The sequence below is a fragment of the Cebus imitator genome, unplaced genomic scaffold, assembly GCF_001604975.1.
Source record: "Cebus imitator isolate Cc_AM_T3 unplaced genomic scaffold, Cebus_imitator-1.0 Scaffold247, whole genome shotgun sequence".
Taxonomy (NCBI): domain Eukaryota; kingdom Metazoa; phylum Chordata; class Mammalia; order Primates; family Cebidae; genus Cebus; species Cebus imitator.
In genome coordinates, this window is record NW_016107562.1 from 1,728,913 (window position 1) to 1,748,239 (window position 19,327).

General features: G+C 33.6%; 1 protein-coding gene across 1 annotated transcript in view; it reads right to left on the reverse strand.

The window, feature by feature from the left end:
* Nucleotides 1-11,934: 11,934 nt before the first annotated feature.
* The window catches only part of RGS21 (regulator of G protein signaling 21), a 48,586-nt gene continuing 41,193 nt past the window's right edge, over nt 11,935-19,327 (reverse strand). Inside the window, exon 5 of the mRNA XM_037727907.1 lies at nt 11,935-13,288. Within this exon, the coding sequence (XP_037583835.1) occupies nt 13,085-13,288 (204 nt within the window). The 3' untranslated portion in view covers nt 11,935-13,084. The remainder of the gene's footprint in view (nt 13,289-19,327) is intronic.

Below are 19,327 nucleotides of genomic sequence, written 5' to 3' on the forward strand. Positions count from 1 at the left end.
TATTCTTCCTTAAACCTTGCCCTTTTCTTTTCATAGAAAATGTGTCCTGGGCTTGTTAAAGCTTCTCTCTGTTACTCGACTGTACTTTCCAAAAAGCAGATATCCTACCTACCGTATGCATTTTTCTATTTCTAGAAACTAACTCACTGTGTGCTTCGTGTTGAGTATTCAAAAAAGATTTCTGGAGTATATGAATATTAATACCTCTAACTGGTGGCACATCAGCAGGCCACAAAGCAAAACCAAAAAGAGAAGTTCTGTTTCTCTACGATCTTGATTTGTTATGTGCAGCTTGTAGAGAGGACTGGTAGAATATCTAGGGATACCATATCTCCACATTCAGGTTCAGCCATAGTAATAAGGAGAGCAATGAATGCCAACAGATAAGACTAAATCATTTATTTAAATGTGGAGCTGGCCGGCATCTCTCCTTTTCTTTCCCCATACCTTTGCTTGCAAAGGTATGGAGGAAAGAAAGTAGAGGTCATTATGAATTTCCCCCATGTCTTTTCATACCCCGTCACCATGTCTGGTAGGTTTTTAGGATCAGTTAATGCCTAACTTTTTCTTCATATTTCATTTGAGACTCTTCCTGTTCCAGACAAACACACTGGCACACACATCCAATCTTTTTTTCTCTCTTTACCTTCCCACTGCCTCACTTCATCTGATCCACATCCTGCCAGGGCCATCTGTCAGTGAATTCCTGTAATCATTTCCCTATAATGTGATCAGTGAAAGTGATATATTATTTAACCCACTGAAATAAGCCTCTACCTCTTACTCACTTTTCTATCCATCACAGTTAGAAAACAACCTAACAGTTATTTCCTAGATTGCCTAATGGTTGAAGGGACCCTTTAGATGGCTGAGGAGATGAATGAGTGGATGGATGAGTACATGTAGAGATTGGAATAGTAACTGTCTTTTTCCATTCATTATCTGTCAACTTGGATTATTCTTATGTTCCAACAATAGGTTAGGTAGGCGAGAGTAAAAATTCTGCAGGAAGAAAATAATAGCAAAATAAGCAGCAAAATAAAATATATAAAAACACACTGCAAGTACTCATTCTCATTCTTAGATGTTACGTATCAACATATCAGTTTACTTAAGACATTTTTGTATTTTGTGGAGATTTTTGTTAGTGTTGGATCATAGATAGTATAAATTCTAAAAATGTGAACTACAAAAAAGAAAACTAATTTTAATGCATTGTTTTGATTATAGTTTTTCTTAAAACCTCTTACTGTAGTATATTTAGTACATGCATAAATTATATCTGTGTCCTTGATAGATTAGCAAATTGATAGGCAGCTGTCTTGTGCCACTTGTAAAGGAAAATGTGTTTAATTATTTTCGAAATTTGCATAATACTAGAATTTTGCATTATCCCCACTATACCCAAACTGATTTAAACAAAGAGAATTATGGCTTTGTTATGCTACTGCAAAGGGCTCTCAGGAATACAGCAACACATTAAGGGAAGCTGACTTTCAAGTGGGTAACCTCGCTCATCTGCAATGTTGCATAGCTATGATGTGGAACCACAAGCAGTGTACTACAACTAGAACTCTGTGTGGTAAATTTAGGATTTACAATGATGACTTCTTGTTAGAAGACAGCAAACAGTAGATCTGGGAGTGGTAAAGTTTCAGTTGAGTCATCTCACTTGTGACACTTATTTTAAATGCAATCTGTTTAGCCCAAAGTATCACCAACTTTAGAAAGCATACGCCTCTTTCCCAGGGCATTTCTCTTAACCATTTGTAGGCAGCTGGTTGAAGAGCTTCCAAAAAGAAAAATCCCCTCTCATGCAAAATAATGTTCTTCAGTATCTTTTTATTGAGAGTATCTTCTCTGTCAAAAGATGACTATTACCTTTTCTCTATGGGTTATTACCTCCTGCTCTCAAGGAATGCCTTTCTGCAAGGTCAAATGCGCCTCTGTAGTTACAATTCACACAGCAAAATGAGCATTCTTTCTATGTTTCTTGAAATAAGACTAGTTCTTTCCTACTCTTTGGGTGGTTGTTAGGACATAGACAGGCGTCTCACACCCTTGCCCATTTTGCTAGCAGAGGCACTGACTGCTTGGGTTTTGGTGCAATTTTTCTAGAATATTTGTATAGCAAACAGCCTTGGAAGGCATAGTATCTCTCTCCAGAGCAGAAGATAGGTGTGTTTGCTGCCCACTATAAAAGATTCAGGTTCTCTAAGCTTAGCTTTTCTCTTTTGAAACACAAGCTGCAGAGTTTGCAGGTATCACCTGGCCGTCTGAGCATCATCCTGTGGAAACTGGGGCTGGAAGTTGCTGATGCTGTGGCTACCATTACTAGTAATTCATATTACTAATTGTAGTGTATATTACTATTGCTGTGAGCTATAACATCTTTTTTCCAGTTGTAGGAGTCTGTGTCTTCTGTCAATATTCATGAAATTGTAGAAGGCTAACTTGTTAGCTTGAAAATAGGGTAGTATATCATTCACAGTAAGAATGATAAGGTGAGGTATATTCAGCACTGACATGTAGAATTAATTATGCTTTGATTTTAACACATAATTGTAACATATGTTCACTAACGCTTTACTGATGTCTGAGTTGTTATATGGAAGTTTAGAATACTACTAGGAAGAAATGCTTCATTGTAATATAGTCTGTACATTTATTCAGTGTTATAGCAAGGGTAAAATTATATTTACATAATGTAGTACATAGCTCTTGAAAGCCACTGCACTGCATCTTTTTTGTCAAAAAGTTGGTACTTAGAATTCTAAATTTAGCATTTTAGTCTTGAGAGGAAAGTCATCTTAAAAGTTTTGCATTAAAAAATTTTCAGATACTTTCTACATAAAGTTCTTCAATTAATTTCTTATATTTCATGTCCCTAAGAAATTATATTTTTTCTAAACATGTATATGAAATAATCATACTTAATAAAATATTTTTCAATTCAAATATGATTATATATTAAAAGTTATGTTTAATTCATGCTATATTATTTCAAATTTATGAAATGTTAAAAATTATTTCTAGGTTTGAGATTATTTTTATAAAACTATTGTGAAACCTAATTTGAACAATTTTAGATAACTCAAATACAATTGTATAATGTATGAATTTAATAAAATAAAAAATAAATACCTAAAGATTTAAATCTTTTATTTCATATTATAGATTTAATAAAGTAATTCAGCATAATCATATTGTTATTGTATATTCAGAAGTTTGAATTACCCAAGAAATGGAAATGCAGTGTGAAATAATATATTCTTCTTATGCAAATTTAATACATTTTAATGTTAATTTATAGTAGTATCTGCTAATTATAATGTAATGGTGAGAAACGTGTTTGAGATTAATGAGTTATATGTGTTTCATAGCTTTTCTTTTTTCAACGCCCTACCTTTGTTAGATTAACCTGGATGGTTTATCAGGGACTGGCTATTTGTATTGTGTGGAAATGAAATTTTACTCCCAAGAATCAATAGTTTAGTAGATTTTACTCTCAAGAACATGCTTTACTGTGTATTGTGCTTTTTTCTCTCTTGATTCATCTCTGGTTTTTGTTTCCAGTACTCTTTATTCATACTTTATTCGGTTTCTTTTATACTTCCATCCAGGTTTCTTTGCTTTTTCCTTTAAGCTTTTTACTCTTAGACATTGACTTCTTAAGAACAGCTTCTGATTGCAACTACCCAACATAACAGTGAGAAACAATAGCAACTGAATTCATTACTAAATATCTTTTTTTGATCATAATGTAAAAGGAATAAGAAAGTGAAATAAATTCTTTTTAAAATAGTTCATCAAAACCGTATGTTTGTGACTGTGCTTGTGTGTGTGCACGAATGTGATCAAGAGAAATGAAATAGTGAGCCGTTTAACGTCAAACTCAAGTCCCAGCTGTGCAGCTTGCTTTGGGGCATTTAGCTACTCAACTCTTTTTTCCTCTGCTTTCTCATTTGTATAGTTAACAAATTATCCAAAATTTGGAAATAAGACAAGGGAAGACTGCAAGTTTTTCCAATATCACAATAGACCATTGTGCCGCAGACTCACTCAGACTATTTTATTACCCTGGGCAGGGGGTTGGCACATTTTAATCCACAGGTGAAATCCAGCCCAAAGCCCATGCTTGTTCATTCTTTGAGCTAAGAATAGATTTTGCATTTTTTAAAAGTTGTAAAAAAAATTAAGATAAAGAAACTAAGACAAATATATGACAGAGACTTGAGGTAATTCACAAATATTAAAATATTTACCATTTGAGCCTTTACAGAAAACGGTTGTCAACCCCTGCTCTAAAGGAATTAAACATTGTTTGGTTTAGCTATGTACTATTGATCAGGATTCAGAAGCAGTGAAGGTAGATGATAACTGGTAGATTAATAAATTACAAATGATTTTTGTCTGCTAGTGAGGCAATGATTTCTGTCTGCTTAAAAAAACAACTCGGCCAGGCACCATGGGTCACACCTGTAATCCCAGCACTTTGGGAAACCAAGGCAGGTAAAACACCTGAGGTCAGGAGTTTGAGACCAACCTGGCCAACATGGTGAAACCCTATATCTACTAAAGATACAAAAATTAGCTGGGTGTAGTGGCGGGTGCCTGTAGTCCCAGCTACTTGGTAGGTTAAGGTAGGATAATGGCTTGTACCCAAGAGACGGAGGTTGCAGTGAGCCGAGGTCTTGCCGTTGTATTCCAGCCTGGGAGGCAGAGAGACTCCATCTAAAAAAAAAACCAAAGCAAAAAAACCCCAAACCCTAAAGGATATAGTGGTGTTACTCTTTAAGTCATTAACCATTTTCTTATGTCACTTTGTAATAATATTTCAGCATCCTTTTATTTGGCTGTAAGTTCTTGAGTCTCTCTCATTCTCTTTTGAAAAAGCTTTACATCTTGCTGGTTCCCTCATTAAGAAAATAATCTTACTGACATATATTTATTTTCACCCTTTAGATATTAAAGCTTCAACAATAAATGGGCAATCTGCCTCTCTCCTGTTTAGCTATCAGCTCTTTCAGGGTTTTAATACAACATGGTCTTAGACAGTAAGTGGACTTTATTTACTCATCTTAAAAGTCAGTCTAGATGTTCTTTTAAAAGAACTCCAATTAAGAACCTCTCTGGGTTGTTCCGTTCCCTCCACATTGTTTAAAGACTATTTTTTAAGACTAATTTTCTGTTCACAAAGTTAACAAGATGGTACAGAGATCTCTTGCACCTGCCCCCACACATGCATAGCTTCCCCATTATCGATGTCCCCAACAGAGTAGTATGTTTGTTACAATCGATGAACCTGTATCGAGACATTATTGTCTTCTAAGTCTAGAGTTTACATTATGATTCTCCATTTTTTAAATGATCTTATTTGTGGAATAGTGAATTCTTATTGTTAGTGCTCACCTGCTCATACAGGTAGAGTTGCCGACTTATCATGTTTCTCTTTTTCCTCAAGCTTCTTTGTGCAATTTTTAATTATTATATTGCACAATTTAATTAAATGCTATATGAGACGAGATCCATGCAGGGGAGATTTAATTCAATGAAGTTGAAATTGAATGCTTTGCTATGTCTTTGTTAAAGATATAACAAAGGTGAATTGCTAAATGATTGCCATGCAATTAAGTGTGGGTGAAGCAACAGCAAAAGATTGGCGTGTTTGGCTGTGACCAAGCCTCTACTTGGAAGCACCTAATTTAGAAAACACGTGTGCTGCATATGAAGCAAAGGTTTCCCTATCAAATGAATAGTTTATGGAAACAAAATAAGTCATGCTATTTTGCCTCTATTTTATTGTTCAAACAATATCAAAATAGAAGTATTAGTACAGATAAATAAATCTGTACAAATAAAATGGAAACATGGAAGATCTGCTGAATCTTCACCGCTTCTACTGACATAAAGTTTTTCATATTTATCAAAGGATATTTATAGAAAAACAATTTTAAGAGCATCTCAAAATAAATGCTTTTTAAATAAAATTTGTTCGAGTTTTATAAATAGGTTCCAGTGATGAATGAGTACATAAATAATTGAGTAGATAATGTTGCTGATTGGGGTTAATTAGTTTAAAAGCCCATTCCCAGGGAGAGTCTTCTCTCCTTAATCAACCCAAAGATCCAGGGTGCACTTTGTGAGGCATTCGGAAGGCATGGGGAAGCAAGTGTACTTTTTGCTCTAAGTAGCTGAACTCTTCTCCTTTCCCAGGTAAAGAATGCAGGCAACTACTGTAAGATTCTGAGTGCTGGCTCCCCATTGGCTGGGCTTTCGTGTGCTTTCTGCATGCTTTGCTCATGCTTTCTCCTTCTCTTCGAATTTTTTCACACATCAATTTATAGTTTCTCTTTGTGAAGTCTCTATTGACTCTGGTTTAACTAGTCCATGACTTTACAATTATACATTGATATATAGTGACATGAATTACCAATACTTACATCCATGTACATTATCCTGCAATTACCATTTATGCTGTAGCTTAGTTGTATATTTTATGTGAAAATACTTTGAACTATGACCTGCTATGCAAATGCTATCTTTTCAATTCACTGTACATTTTTGAAAGTCTTCTGAAAATCTTTTTTGCCTTTCCACATTGCCTACCTAACAAATGCTAATTCAGTGAGAAATTCTTACAACTCAACTAGTCAGACAGTAGTTATTAAACACTTCTGCATGTATAGCCATAGCCTTTCACACTTTACTCAAGAAGGGTCCATTCACATGTGAGAGCTAATGACTGCATTTTAATTAATTGTGGAATAAAACATATACTTAGTCTCTTTTTTCAAAGTTATTCATTTAGAAAATAGATCTGATTTGTTTAATGCTGCTTTCATTTTATGTTTTTTTTCCTGAGGCTTTAATCCTTTTTGAAATAGAGATATTGTGAAACACAACTTATATAGACTTAAAAATAGCCAGTTGATATATGTCATTACATTTTCAAAAACAGAAATTTAAACAGAAACAGAGCTCCTTAAGTAGATATATGTGTATATTTATATATATATGTAACCTTAAATTTTTCAACAAAGTTGTAAATTTACTTTAAGCTACTATATAATGATACTATTTAATTTCCCCTGGCTTCTACCACTTAATACAAAAACTATTTCTGGGAAAATGGCTTTCTTAAATTTATTTATTATACTTCAAGTTGTGGGGTACCTGTGCAGATGTTCAGGTTTGTTACATAGGTGGTTTGCTGCATCCATCACCCTGTCATCTTCATTAGGTATTTTTCCTAATGTTATCCCTCCCCAGTCTCCCCACTCCCTGCTATCCCTCCTCTAGCTCCCCACCCCCTAACAGACCCCAATGTGTGATGTTCTCCTCCCTGTGTTCATGGGTTCTCATTGTTCAACACCCACTTATGAGTGAGAACATGCAGGATTTTTTTTTTTGTTTTCTATTCTCAAGTCGGTTTGCTGAGAATGGTGGTTTCCAGCTTCATTTATGTCCCTGCAAAGGACATGAACTCATCTTTTTTTATGGCTGCGTAGTATTCTATGGTATATCTGTGCCACACCACTCTATCATTGATGGGCATTTGGGTTGGTTCCAGGTCTTTGCTATTGTGAACAATGCTGCAGTGAACATACATGTGCATGTGTCTTTATAATGGAATGATTTATAATCCTTTGAGTGTATACCTAGTAATAGGATTGCTGGGACAAATGGTATTTCTATTTCTAGATCCTTGAAGAATTGCCACAATGGTTGAACTAATTTACACTCCCGCCAACAGTGAAAAAGCGTTCCTATTTCTCCACATCCTCTCCAGCACGTGTTGTTTCCTGATATTTTAATGATCACCATTCTAACTGGTGCCCTTTATGCTAAAAACTCTCAATAAAATAGGTATCGTTGGAATGCATCTCAAAATAATAAGCTATTTATGACAAGCCCACAGCCAATATCATACTGAATGGGCAAAAACTGGAAGCATTTGCTTGTCTATAAAGGATTTTATTTCTCCTTCGCTTCTGAAGCTTAGTTTGGCTGGATATGAAACCCCACTGTCAAAATTAGACAGATCAATGAGACAGAAAATTAACAAGGATATTTAGGACTTGAACTCAGCTCTGGACCAAATGGAACTAATAGACATCTACAGGACTCTCCACCCCAAATCCACAGAATATTCATTCTTCTCAACATCACTTGGCACTTATTCTAAAATTGAGCATGTAATTGGAAGTAAAACACTCCTCAGCAAATGCGAAAGAATGGAAATTGTAACAAACTGTCTCTCAGACCACAGTGCAATCAAATTAGAACTCAGGAGTAAGGAAAATGGCTTTATCTAGTTTAAAATACAGTTACAACACATGATTTGACATTTTCAATCAATCTTTAAACTTCTAGTGTTAGGGATTATTTACTCTTTTAAAAGACTGCTTCTAGGCTAAAAACAAACAAATCTGCAAAAGAATCGAGAATTGTTGGACAGCAAACAATACTTTAAAAGCAGATTTTTAGCAGGTCAGTCCTAACTCCAACAGTTTAAATCGCCCTTACAGTGTTCTTGGTCATTTACATTGGATTATGCTATGTTCTCATAAAAGATTCACATTCAGATATTAAAACATTACTTTGAGGAATTAATAAATTTATTTTTTTTCTACCAAATGATAGGCATTTTCTTTATCTTTTCCTCATAATATGTAAGAAAAAACTGTTAGAATTTTGAATTTATGATGATATCTTTGGAGTAAATGTGACATATTTGAAAAGTGCAATAAAAACAATTTTAAGGTATCATGAACAAATAGTTATTTCCTTAAACCTAAAACTGGTGCTATAAATATATTTTAATTAAAATCTGTAAGAAGTAAAAGCAGGTATATTTAATATATCCAAATTTTAAAAATTTAACTTTTCTGTTATTTTTTTAAAGCCTGCTATTTATATTTTATTTTTAAGTCACCATCATTCACAATATTAATGATCTAAATATTGCAACTCATTTTCCTAAATGCACAAAAGAAATAAAAGTATTAAAACAAAGAATTCAAACCATATTCATAAGGAATTAATTGCTTCAAAATTATTATTTATGAAAACAGAAATAAATGAATTTTTTTCTATGTGAGACTTCCTGGGATAATTAAACAATCATCACCCACGAAAACAATGTACATTGAATAAAGAAATTTTTGTTTTGTAGAGATATTCATAGCTGACTTTATTCTAGATATAGCACAAATCATAGATACTCAATGGCTACTCAATAACCTGATTAAACTTCGTTGGATACATGTGTGTGTGTGTGTGTGTGTGTGTGTATATATATATATATATATATAATTTTCCAGGTCTCTAGCCCTGTTTTTGCTTCTTAAACAAAAGAAAAAGAAAAGCTGATGTCGTTTCTTAAAAAAAAAACAAAAAAACAGCATTTTAAAGATAATGTTATTTTTCCACCTTCTGTTATACTTGGAAACACACTACTATACATTCATTTATTATTAGAATTAATTATGCATAGACATTATATACTTAAACACACTCTATAAGTAGTATTTATACAGGACATATAAAATTTTTTTCAAAATGGCATAGCTGAGGTAAATAAGTTATCACTTAAAATTCATTCCTGATCATTCCCCATTAAAATGCAATGCAAATCTGCCAAAACAATAAGAGGAAGCTAGCCTGTGTGACTCTTTATTCATGTAATAATTGATTACTGCTGTGACAACATCCCACCTTTTTCACAGTTATGAAATGAGTTCACTTTAAATTAATTGGCATCACCATGAAATAAATTACCTGGCTGTGTGGTTGGGAAGCAAATCCAGCCCACATTTGATATAATTGGGGTGAAACTGTTATATAGGGATTGTGTGAGTGAAAGCTAAAGATAGAATTTTTACATAGAAAATAAATGTGTAGAGGGTAGTGACAATGACCAAATTGTCTATTTTTGTTTTTAAGGAGGATTTTCTGTTTTTGGAATAAATCTCTTAAGTTTTCTAATAATTGTTATTATTTATGTTAGGCGTAGCCTACATGATTGGGAATAATGACTAATTACCTTCCATATAGACAAAGGAAAGAAAATTCAATCTAAATTTCCAGTCCAGGATAATGAACCTAAGCTTTCCTTGAAATTCCAGGAAAGAAATCTAGATCATTTTCCAAAATTATGGCCCAGAATGCTATTATGATATAAAAGGCCAGGTTCATACTAAGCTTCATTAGAAAGGATATTGGAAAAGAAACTGAAAACACTTCTTTTCTCTGCTTTTATTATATCAATATATATTTTCATCAACAATATCCTGAGTACCCATAGTTGCTGCACCACACAGAATTTTTAAAACTGTAAGAAAAGTAATTAAAGCAATGAAGTTTGGGTAGAATGAATTCTACATATAGACATACTGAAAAAAAAAAAATCCAAAAAACAAAAGCAAATTTGGGAAGGTAAAGTTGAAGACTAGATTGTGTTTGTAATGCCCTAAAGATTTTAGATTTTTACAATATAGTATTAGAAAAAAAAATTTGTTGATTATATCTTGAGGCAAAAATAGATTCTTTTGTAGGCAAATATAAGAAACTATATATAAACTTAAAAGAATCACTATTGATGGAATTATTAATACTTGAAATACAAATAAATTCAAAAGGATTTTAAATTCATGGATTGTAGCTCCAAAATTTATTGTTAAAAATGTAAGATTCTCTTAGAAATGTATCATTTTACTTCTTTAGGTCTGACAAGTGGAGGGCAAGCGGAATTTGCGTTAAAACACATTCTGCAGGAACTATCTGAAACTGGAAAACACTGTCCTTCTAAAACTTCTATAATTTGAAATTCATTTCAATTTAAATATCTTGTAATTGTATTCATGTTTCACTGCTTAGGTTAGTTTTTAAATGTTATCACCTCGTTTCTTAAAGTTGATGGAAAAATTTTTAGGAAATGACATTAAACAATCATTGAATATGTAATTACATTTTCAGGAATGTTAATGTTGTTACTCAATCTTTTTTACTTAAAATTTTATCCTTAAAATTACTCATCAGTGATAACTTGTGAAATAAAATAACATATGGTGTGAAAGAGACCACCTGTGTGAGATGTACACCTGATATTTTATTAAAAATCCTCACTTCTAAGTATTCAAGAACCTGCAATAGCTTTCTTTTCTTTTATTAAACCAGAATACCTAGAATTGTCACTTAGGGTGGGGAGTGAGCTGAGGAGGTAGGTATTGTTATTGAAGGTCTTTGATTGGGATTCTATTAGAGGTTGTTTAACATCCAGTTTCAACAAACCATTTGACACCTGCTGTATATTTTTAGGTACTATCAAGCATCTACTGGTTCTAAGTAGTGAAAATTTGATTTGTGGCTTCTTTCACATCATTAGAGAAAACTTGAGAGGCAACCATTAAACATAAAGTCTTGCTCTATGGGAACAAGAAAGAAGTTGTAAACTGACTGTAAAGAGAAAATTCAAATACCTGATGAAAGGGATCATGTCAGGGTATTTGAGGATTAGTTGAAATTTAGATTTTAGACCTCAGCACAGTTCTAAATTGGAGAGAGGACCATGCTGTTCTATCAGAACAGGGAGCCACTACGGGAAAAGCACAGCTCTGACCAGCTTGGTCACTTACCAGCCTTGTGATCTTAGGAAATAACTGAGATTTTTTTCTTTTCACATCTAAAAGTGGGAATGCGATTTTAATTTCTAAGGTTCCTTTTATCTTCAGAAGTCTATTTCTTCTCTGAGAATAATTTTAAAGCTTCCCATTTAAATAGAGAGTAAATAAGGTTGGAATCTCTAGAATAAATATTAAAACGTATAGCTATTTTCCACTAAGTGCACCTTTAGGCACACTGAATACTTCACAACCAATTTCTATTTATGCCTTCTTTTCAAGAATTTGCAAATGTACAGGGAATATTCCATTTGCATATGTTTAAATGTTTATTTTTCATGACGAAGGGGAGACAAAATTTTGTTTATCAAATGAGTAGTTTGTGAAAACATAAAATAAGTCATGCTATTTTTCCTACATGTTTTAATGTTCAAACAATCTAAAAATACAAATATCAGTACAGATGAATAAATCTGTGCAAAGAAAAGGGAAACATGGGAGATCTGTTCAATCTTTACAGCTTCTCATATTGAAATTATTCCTATTTGTCACAGGATATTTATATATAGAATGAAACAATTTTAGAAACATCTAAAAATAGATGCATTTTAAAAATTGGGTTTTATAAACAAGTATCAGTGCGGAAGGAGTGAATGAATACTTCCCCACAATCGAGTAGATAAGTTTGCAAATTTTTAAATTTTATGACTTGCTGTATACTTCATCATATAAGGATTTATCCATGTTCCTTAGTCTTCCTCTTTCTTTTGTATTTCTATTAATATAAGAAAATCAGTATTCCCCACCCTTGAGGCCCTTTTCTCACATAACTCATCACATTTCATATATGATGTCATTGAATTGAACCAAGTGATATATTTTGAAAAACTTTGGTCCATGGTGCATTCAGCCATATACATTGCCGTGATTAAAAACAAAATAATTTGAGAGATATAGCAGTTTCCATAGCCACCACATTATTAGAAATAGTTAGAAATAAATGGTTGAAAAAAAAAACAGTTAAATATATTAAATGAATGCTTGTATTTTGGTTTAGAATTTCTCTTTTTACAAAAGTGAGATTTTTGAATAAAGCAATGGTATTTAAAATCGCGTATATGATGCTCAAAAGTCTTCCATTCTGCCACGTGAAGATACGTATAATTCCTTACGTTTATAATGTAAGAAGAATATTCAGTTTCAAATATCTCTATAAACTTTGTTTGCACTCCCCCAGTAGGAGATTAAGTAGCTGGTAAAACAAATACATTCTAAACAAATGACTTAGAAATTCAGGCTTGATGTGTTTGTAAGACAAAACGTTATTTGTCTGCTTGGGTAAAAAAAAAATGTTTTCTAAATCCTAAAAACAAAACAAAAGACATGCATTGTGCTTGTATATTTAAACTACTGTAGCCTGGAATGAAGTACAGTGATTAATTAGTTAACATTTACCTTCCTCACAAAAAAGGGAGCCATTTTTTATGATTTGCAACCTGTTGACGATTGACCAGTTTTTTATAAATCTCTGACTTTAGAAATCGAGGAAAAGAATCCTTGGCCATGAGACTATAGATTAATTTCTGAGCCTCATCAAAGCATTTGAGTGTTGGTTCAGCAATATTCTTTGAGATGAGGTCTCTGGTGCTGAAGTCAATGTTAATCTGTGGGAAATAAAGTTGCATGTCATTGGATTAGTTTAATCAAAGAATGCACAGTTTATACACACATATTATTTCTAAACACAAAGCTAATCTGATCCAAAATAGCAGAAAGGTCATGTATTCATTTTCTAGAATGCAAAATACATGCTTGGTTTAATTATTTTTCCTTGCTTGAGAAGGGTAGCACTGACAGGGAACAGTGGTAAAACCTTATTTTGAGATTTATTAAAAAAAAAAAAAAAGGCAAAGTGAAAAAGCAAGCAAGGTGTTTTACAACTTTACATTCTTTTTCCACCTTCCTTTTCATTCCAGATACTTTGATGTGAACACATAAAATGTGATTTTTAGTAGGCACAACTATTACTGGAATGTATTAGGTTGGAATACACCAGCTCCTTCCCCTTCTCCATATTTTCCTTTGTTCCTCACAACACTGCTTTTCTTTTTGATTTGTGTTTCTTTCTGTTTGATAAAGGATGAAATGACATCCCCTCTTCACTGATTCCCATCTGTCCCACAGAATATGTATCTATATATAATGTCCCTGTTTCCTTGGCATTTCCACCCATGGGCGTTTCCAGCAGGTCTGATGGAGATCTATTATATTGAAACACACCATTCACCTGCAAATAAATAAAATGCTCCAAACCTGCTTGCGGAGATACTAGGAACCCACATATTCCAGGATATGTTCTGAGAAGCAGAAAACTTTATATCAAAGTTATCTAACTTAAACTGAAAATAGTCATGAAGTTTCAAAGATTTTTGTTTTTCCTTGAGACGGAGTTTCTCCCTTGATGCCCGGGCTGGGGTGCAGTGGTGCAGTCTCGGCTCATTGCAACCTCTGCTTCCCAGGTTCAAGCGATTCTCCTTCCTCAGCCTCCCGAGTAGCTGAGATTACAGGCATGCGCCACCATGCCCGGCTAATTTCTGTATTATTACACTAACATATATCTATGTAAATATATATACACACATATATTTACATTTTGAACATCCTGTACTATGCCTGGCACACTGTAAGGACTCAATACATACATGTATTAGATAGTGAAAAAATGGTTCTACATTTGTTTAAAATAATGTTTAAATTTTAGAGAGAACTCTTCAATTTCAACATAATAATGCTAATTAATATTATTATTGAAATATATTAACCTTGTACTTCAGACTTATTCTCATAATTTTTCTTATTTGCCTGTTTTCCTACTAAGGAACTACCAGCATCAGCAATTGATAGCTAGCTGATGAACAGATATACTGTTCTCTGGAGATATTCAGTAGCCTTATAAAGCTGTGTCTTGACAATTCAGCTTAATGTCAGTGACAAAACATCATACCCAAATGTTTGTGTAAACGTAATTTTATTTCTTCAAGTTGTTTGAGCTAGAAACATAGGAATTTTTTGACACCTCTTTTTTCTCTGATCACTTATCTTGTGTGTTTGTGTGTGTGTACATGCACATATACATGTAAATTCTTTTATTTCCTAATAATTTCACAATGGTCTTGCTGATTCTCTTATTTCTCCAGCTTAGGGTTTCATAAGCAACATTTTCCCTAAGCTAGGGAATTTACCATTTATCTGATACCTCTTTTTGCAGTATCTTTCCATTCTGAGCATAGTGAATAGTATTACTAAATCAGTTTTACCAAAATATAACTTTTATCATATAAAAATTCAGCTGAAAACTCTATTTTCTATAATGTAAAACTTAAACATCTTACTGTGGCATTTGAGATTCTTCACACCCTGATTTTAATATGTTATTTTGAAATTAACTTCTATTTTTTCCTATTGATATGCATAAGCTGGACTACTTTCGGTTCCCAAAGTGAATATTTTACCTAAAACTTTTGTTTTACCATCTAAAATTCCTCTTTCCTTACAATTGTATCCTGCACAGATCTTCTTCCTCCTTTATTATTTAGCTTAAGTTGAATATCCTCTAAGAAGCCTTTCTTGTTCACAGAAAGTAAGTCACTATAATTTCCTTTTTATTATATTCAATTTTGGTTTAAAAATATCTAGAAAATTGGCCATGCATGGTGGCTCACACCTGTAGTCCTAGCACTTTGAGAGGCTGAGGTGGGTGGATCACCTGAGGTCAGGAGTTTGAGACCAGCCTGGTCCAATATGGTGAACACCGTGTCTATTAAAAATACAAAAATTAGATGGGTGTGGTATCAGGCACGTGCAATCCCAGCTACTTGGGAGGCTGAAGCAGGAGAATTGCTTGATCCCAGGAGTTGGAGGTTGCAGTGAGCTGAGGTAATGCCATTGCACTCCAGCCTGGGTGACAGAGCAAGATTCAGTCCAAAAAAAAAAAAAAATTGCCAGAAAATTGATTTCTTAAACAGATTTGAATACAAAAGCTTCTGATAATGTTAAGTGTTCAGTATGATTATCAGAGAAAGATTTGTCACTACAGATGGATTCAATAGTTCATGACCTGGAATTAAGTTGTCTTTTGTTTACTATCTTTTCTCTATTTCTTTTACTAATGTTTTTATTCTCCACAAGTCTTTCAAAAATATAAAAAGAACAGATATATATTCCTTAAGTTCTGCTCACGTCTTTTCTTTCTAGAATTTCCTTAGTGACTCTTGCCTTCTCCATGACAAAGTATTTTGAGTAATAACATCAACTCTAAAATGATCATAAGGATACTTCAAGATGATTATTTTAACTGTAAATAATATGTTATTTTAATTAAATACTAGTACTGATGTGCTGTCTTCAAATGGCTATTTTATGCTAAATATCACACACCCTTATAAGATAGATATTATTATCCTTTTTGCAGGGGATAAAGTCTAATACATTTTTGAAAACCTAGCTATTTTATTTTTAGTAATTTTTCAGCTTATACATTTGGTGTATTTATGGAGTAGGTGCTTAGGAACTGTGCTAGGATTTGAAGATAAAAGATGATTAAGGTAAAAAGTCAATCAAGAAGACAGATTTGGAAAAAGCAGCCCCAAAGAAAACATGTGTTTCTTAAAGGAAGAGCTTTCTGAAGGAAATGAAATTTTAAGCTCATTTTTCAAGTAGTACTATGACTGAGATATCAAAGAGGAGACTTGCACTTGGAATGGTAAAGTGGAAGAAGCCCTGTGGGTTTTGAGGAGAAGAAAGGCAAATTGCAAAAGGCATAAAGGTGCCAAATCATATAGGACATTGTAGGTCTTTTTAAGGACTTTTTTACTTATTCTGAGGCCAATGAGGAGAATTTTAAGTAAGGGACTGATGTAACCACATGTTTGAAAAAGCATCGCTGGCTCCCATGTGATGTCATAGCTGGCTGTGGATGAAGGAAAGAAAAATTAGGATACCATTCCAGAAGATCAGGAGGACAATTTGTGGTGAATTAGGTTTGGTAATGTCACAGAGAGTAAAGGGAAGTGCATAGACATCAAAGCTATTCAGAAAGTAGAATGAATGGGACTTGTGATTGAATAGTTATGAGACAGGGCAAGGGAGAACATCTTTTTAAGAATGGCTGGATTTTAGACATAGTCTAAAGAAAGAGATGACAGAAAGTGTTGGTGGATTGAATATAGGGTATATGAAAAAGAGAAGAGCCAAGGGATGACTACAAATTATTTAGCCAGAATAGAGAAGAAAAGAGTTGTCATTAACAGAGATGGAGAGAGCTTGGGTTGAAGAAAGCTTTGAGCAGGAAATCAGGACTCAGATGTAAATTTGTTAAGTTTGAGATTCCCTTTATAGCCATAGAACTGGAACAGATCATCAGGAGAGTGAGTGTAAGCAGAGAATGGATAAGGAGTGTGTCTTCTCCTTATGATACATACTGGATTATGAGTAGAAACAGGAAAAGAAATGGTGAGAGATTAATCAGTATGGGGGAAAGAAATCCACTCCTAGGAGCCTATTTAAAATATTTCCATTAAGAGGGAGTAATAGATTTTGTTAAATGGCCCTAGAAGTCAATTCTGTTGATGCATGAAACTATGCTATCCAGAGTGCCTTATACTTTCTTCTCAACTCACTTGAAATTTTAGTGAGTTTTCTATATATATAATATATATTATACATATATATTATATATAACTGAAATATTAGAAAGGAGACTTGCACATGGAATGGTAAACTGGAACATATATATATATATATATATATATATATGAACATATATATATATACACATTTATTTACATAAACATATACATATATTTCTTTACATATTATCTATATTACATATATATATTCCTTTAATAAAGTCACCCCTTGGGACATGTCTGTGAACTGCACTCCCGACCTTGCACTCCTCTCAAATGTGATTTTTGGCTGGATTCTACCAGAAGATACTTGGATACCCTTCTCTCTGTAAAAGTGAGACAGGTGAAATATTGAGTTTGAAGTATACTGAAGGTGGGACTCCATCAGGAGGTGACCCTCTAGAAACTCAGAACTTCCAGCTGCGTGTTGAAGGCACTCCTGAGCCTTTGGAAGCTACAGAGAAACTTAGACTTTGCTGAGCCTCTCAAACTGTGAACTGCAGAGCATGGGCTGAATCTTCTAACAATTAATGAAATAGTGCCATATGTATTTTATCTACTGATATAAATAACTACTTGTATTTTGTTTGTATGAATACCCTTTGGTTTCAACGACTTTCGATAGTATGTTTGTGAAACAACATTTTATTTGCTTATTTTTCAAAAGGTCATAATTATCTTAGATATCAGACTCCACTCTACTGCCAGTCTTAGAAAACAAGACACAGGATTGTGGTTCTTAGAAAATGACAGCTGAGATGTCATCACAACCGTTTAGAGACTTTTAAATCCCATCAGTTTTGAAAATGTCTTGACACAGCTGGCACTGACAACAATCCATTGCATTAACATGACTGCCTTCTGAATGATGTTTGAGGTAGTTGTGTAAAAACAATTTTATTATAAAGACCCAGGGTATTTTAACGCGCATGTGATTTTTGTTAACTGAAAGTGATGCACACCAAATTTATTTTCTCTACACCGGCAGTCTTAAATTCTTTTGGCTTTCAGCAAATCACTTCAGCAGAAAGAACACATTTTAAAGTGTACCTGTTGGCTCTCTTGTGACCCTAAACTGTGCTTTATATATTTTTATATAATTTGAATGAAAAGTTTTCAACTGTGCTCTCACATTCAAATTAGATAGCCTTTCCTCATTTAGAATGTATAGAGTAGCAGGAGACAGTCATTATGCAAAGAGTGTGTGCATGCATATGTAAAACGCCTTACAAAAATGGAGCCAGCAGCATCTAGACCTCATTCACAACAGAGCTTAAAAATTACTATTCAAATTAAGGCCATCTATCATCATGTTTTTGGTTGCATAATTCTTTTAATCACCGCTAACACCTCAAGTATTACTTCATTTTGGCATCATTAAAAGCAAATGAATATCCTAAAGTGTATTCTCAAAGGTGGCTATTAAAGTTGAATATAATATAGTTTGTAACATCTAGAAGGAATTCATCCCTGCACAAGACTGGATCCTGTTGTTGTCCTTGGCTTTGGAGGCAGAAATAAATGATACAAGTTGGGAGGTAGGATTAACACCTTAAATTGGGAAAGAAAAGTGAGAGAAATATAATTCAAACCATCTTGATTAATTAGACAAGTAGTCAAAGCAAAGACAGAATTGAATAGAAACCAGATGCCTCTCCGATGTCTGTGGTGATAAAGGAGATGACATGTATTAAATCATAACATGTACAGATTGCTAAGAATAGCTGTACCAAAGCTACAGCTACGCTGGAGCAGCCAAAAGGGAATCAGATTGACCTGTTTCCTTCATCGGCGCCAACATGCTAATCTAAGGTCAGTTGAAGTGGCACAGAGACACGGGAGTTTAAATAACACCTGAGCCATTGGTTTTTGAGTTGAAATGCAGAAATTATTTTTTGAAGCACAGACTGATTCTGTGGGTTATTAGAAGAAATACTTCTGACACTTTTTTCTTCTAATGTCATATTTAAATCTGGGCTTCACAGTCTAAGAAGTTACACAAATTAGAATATGAGA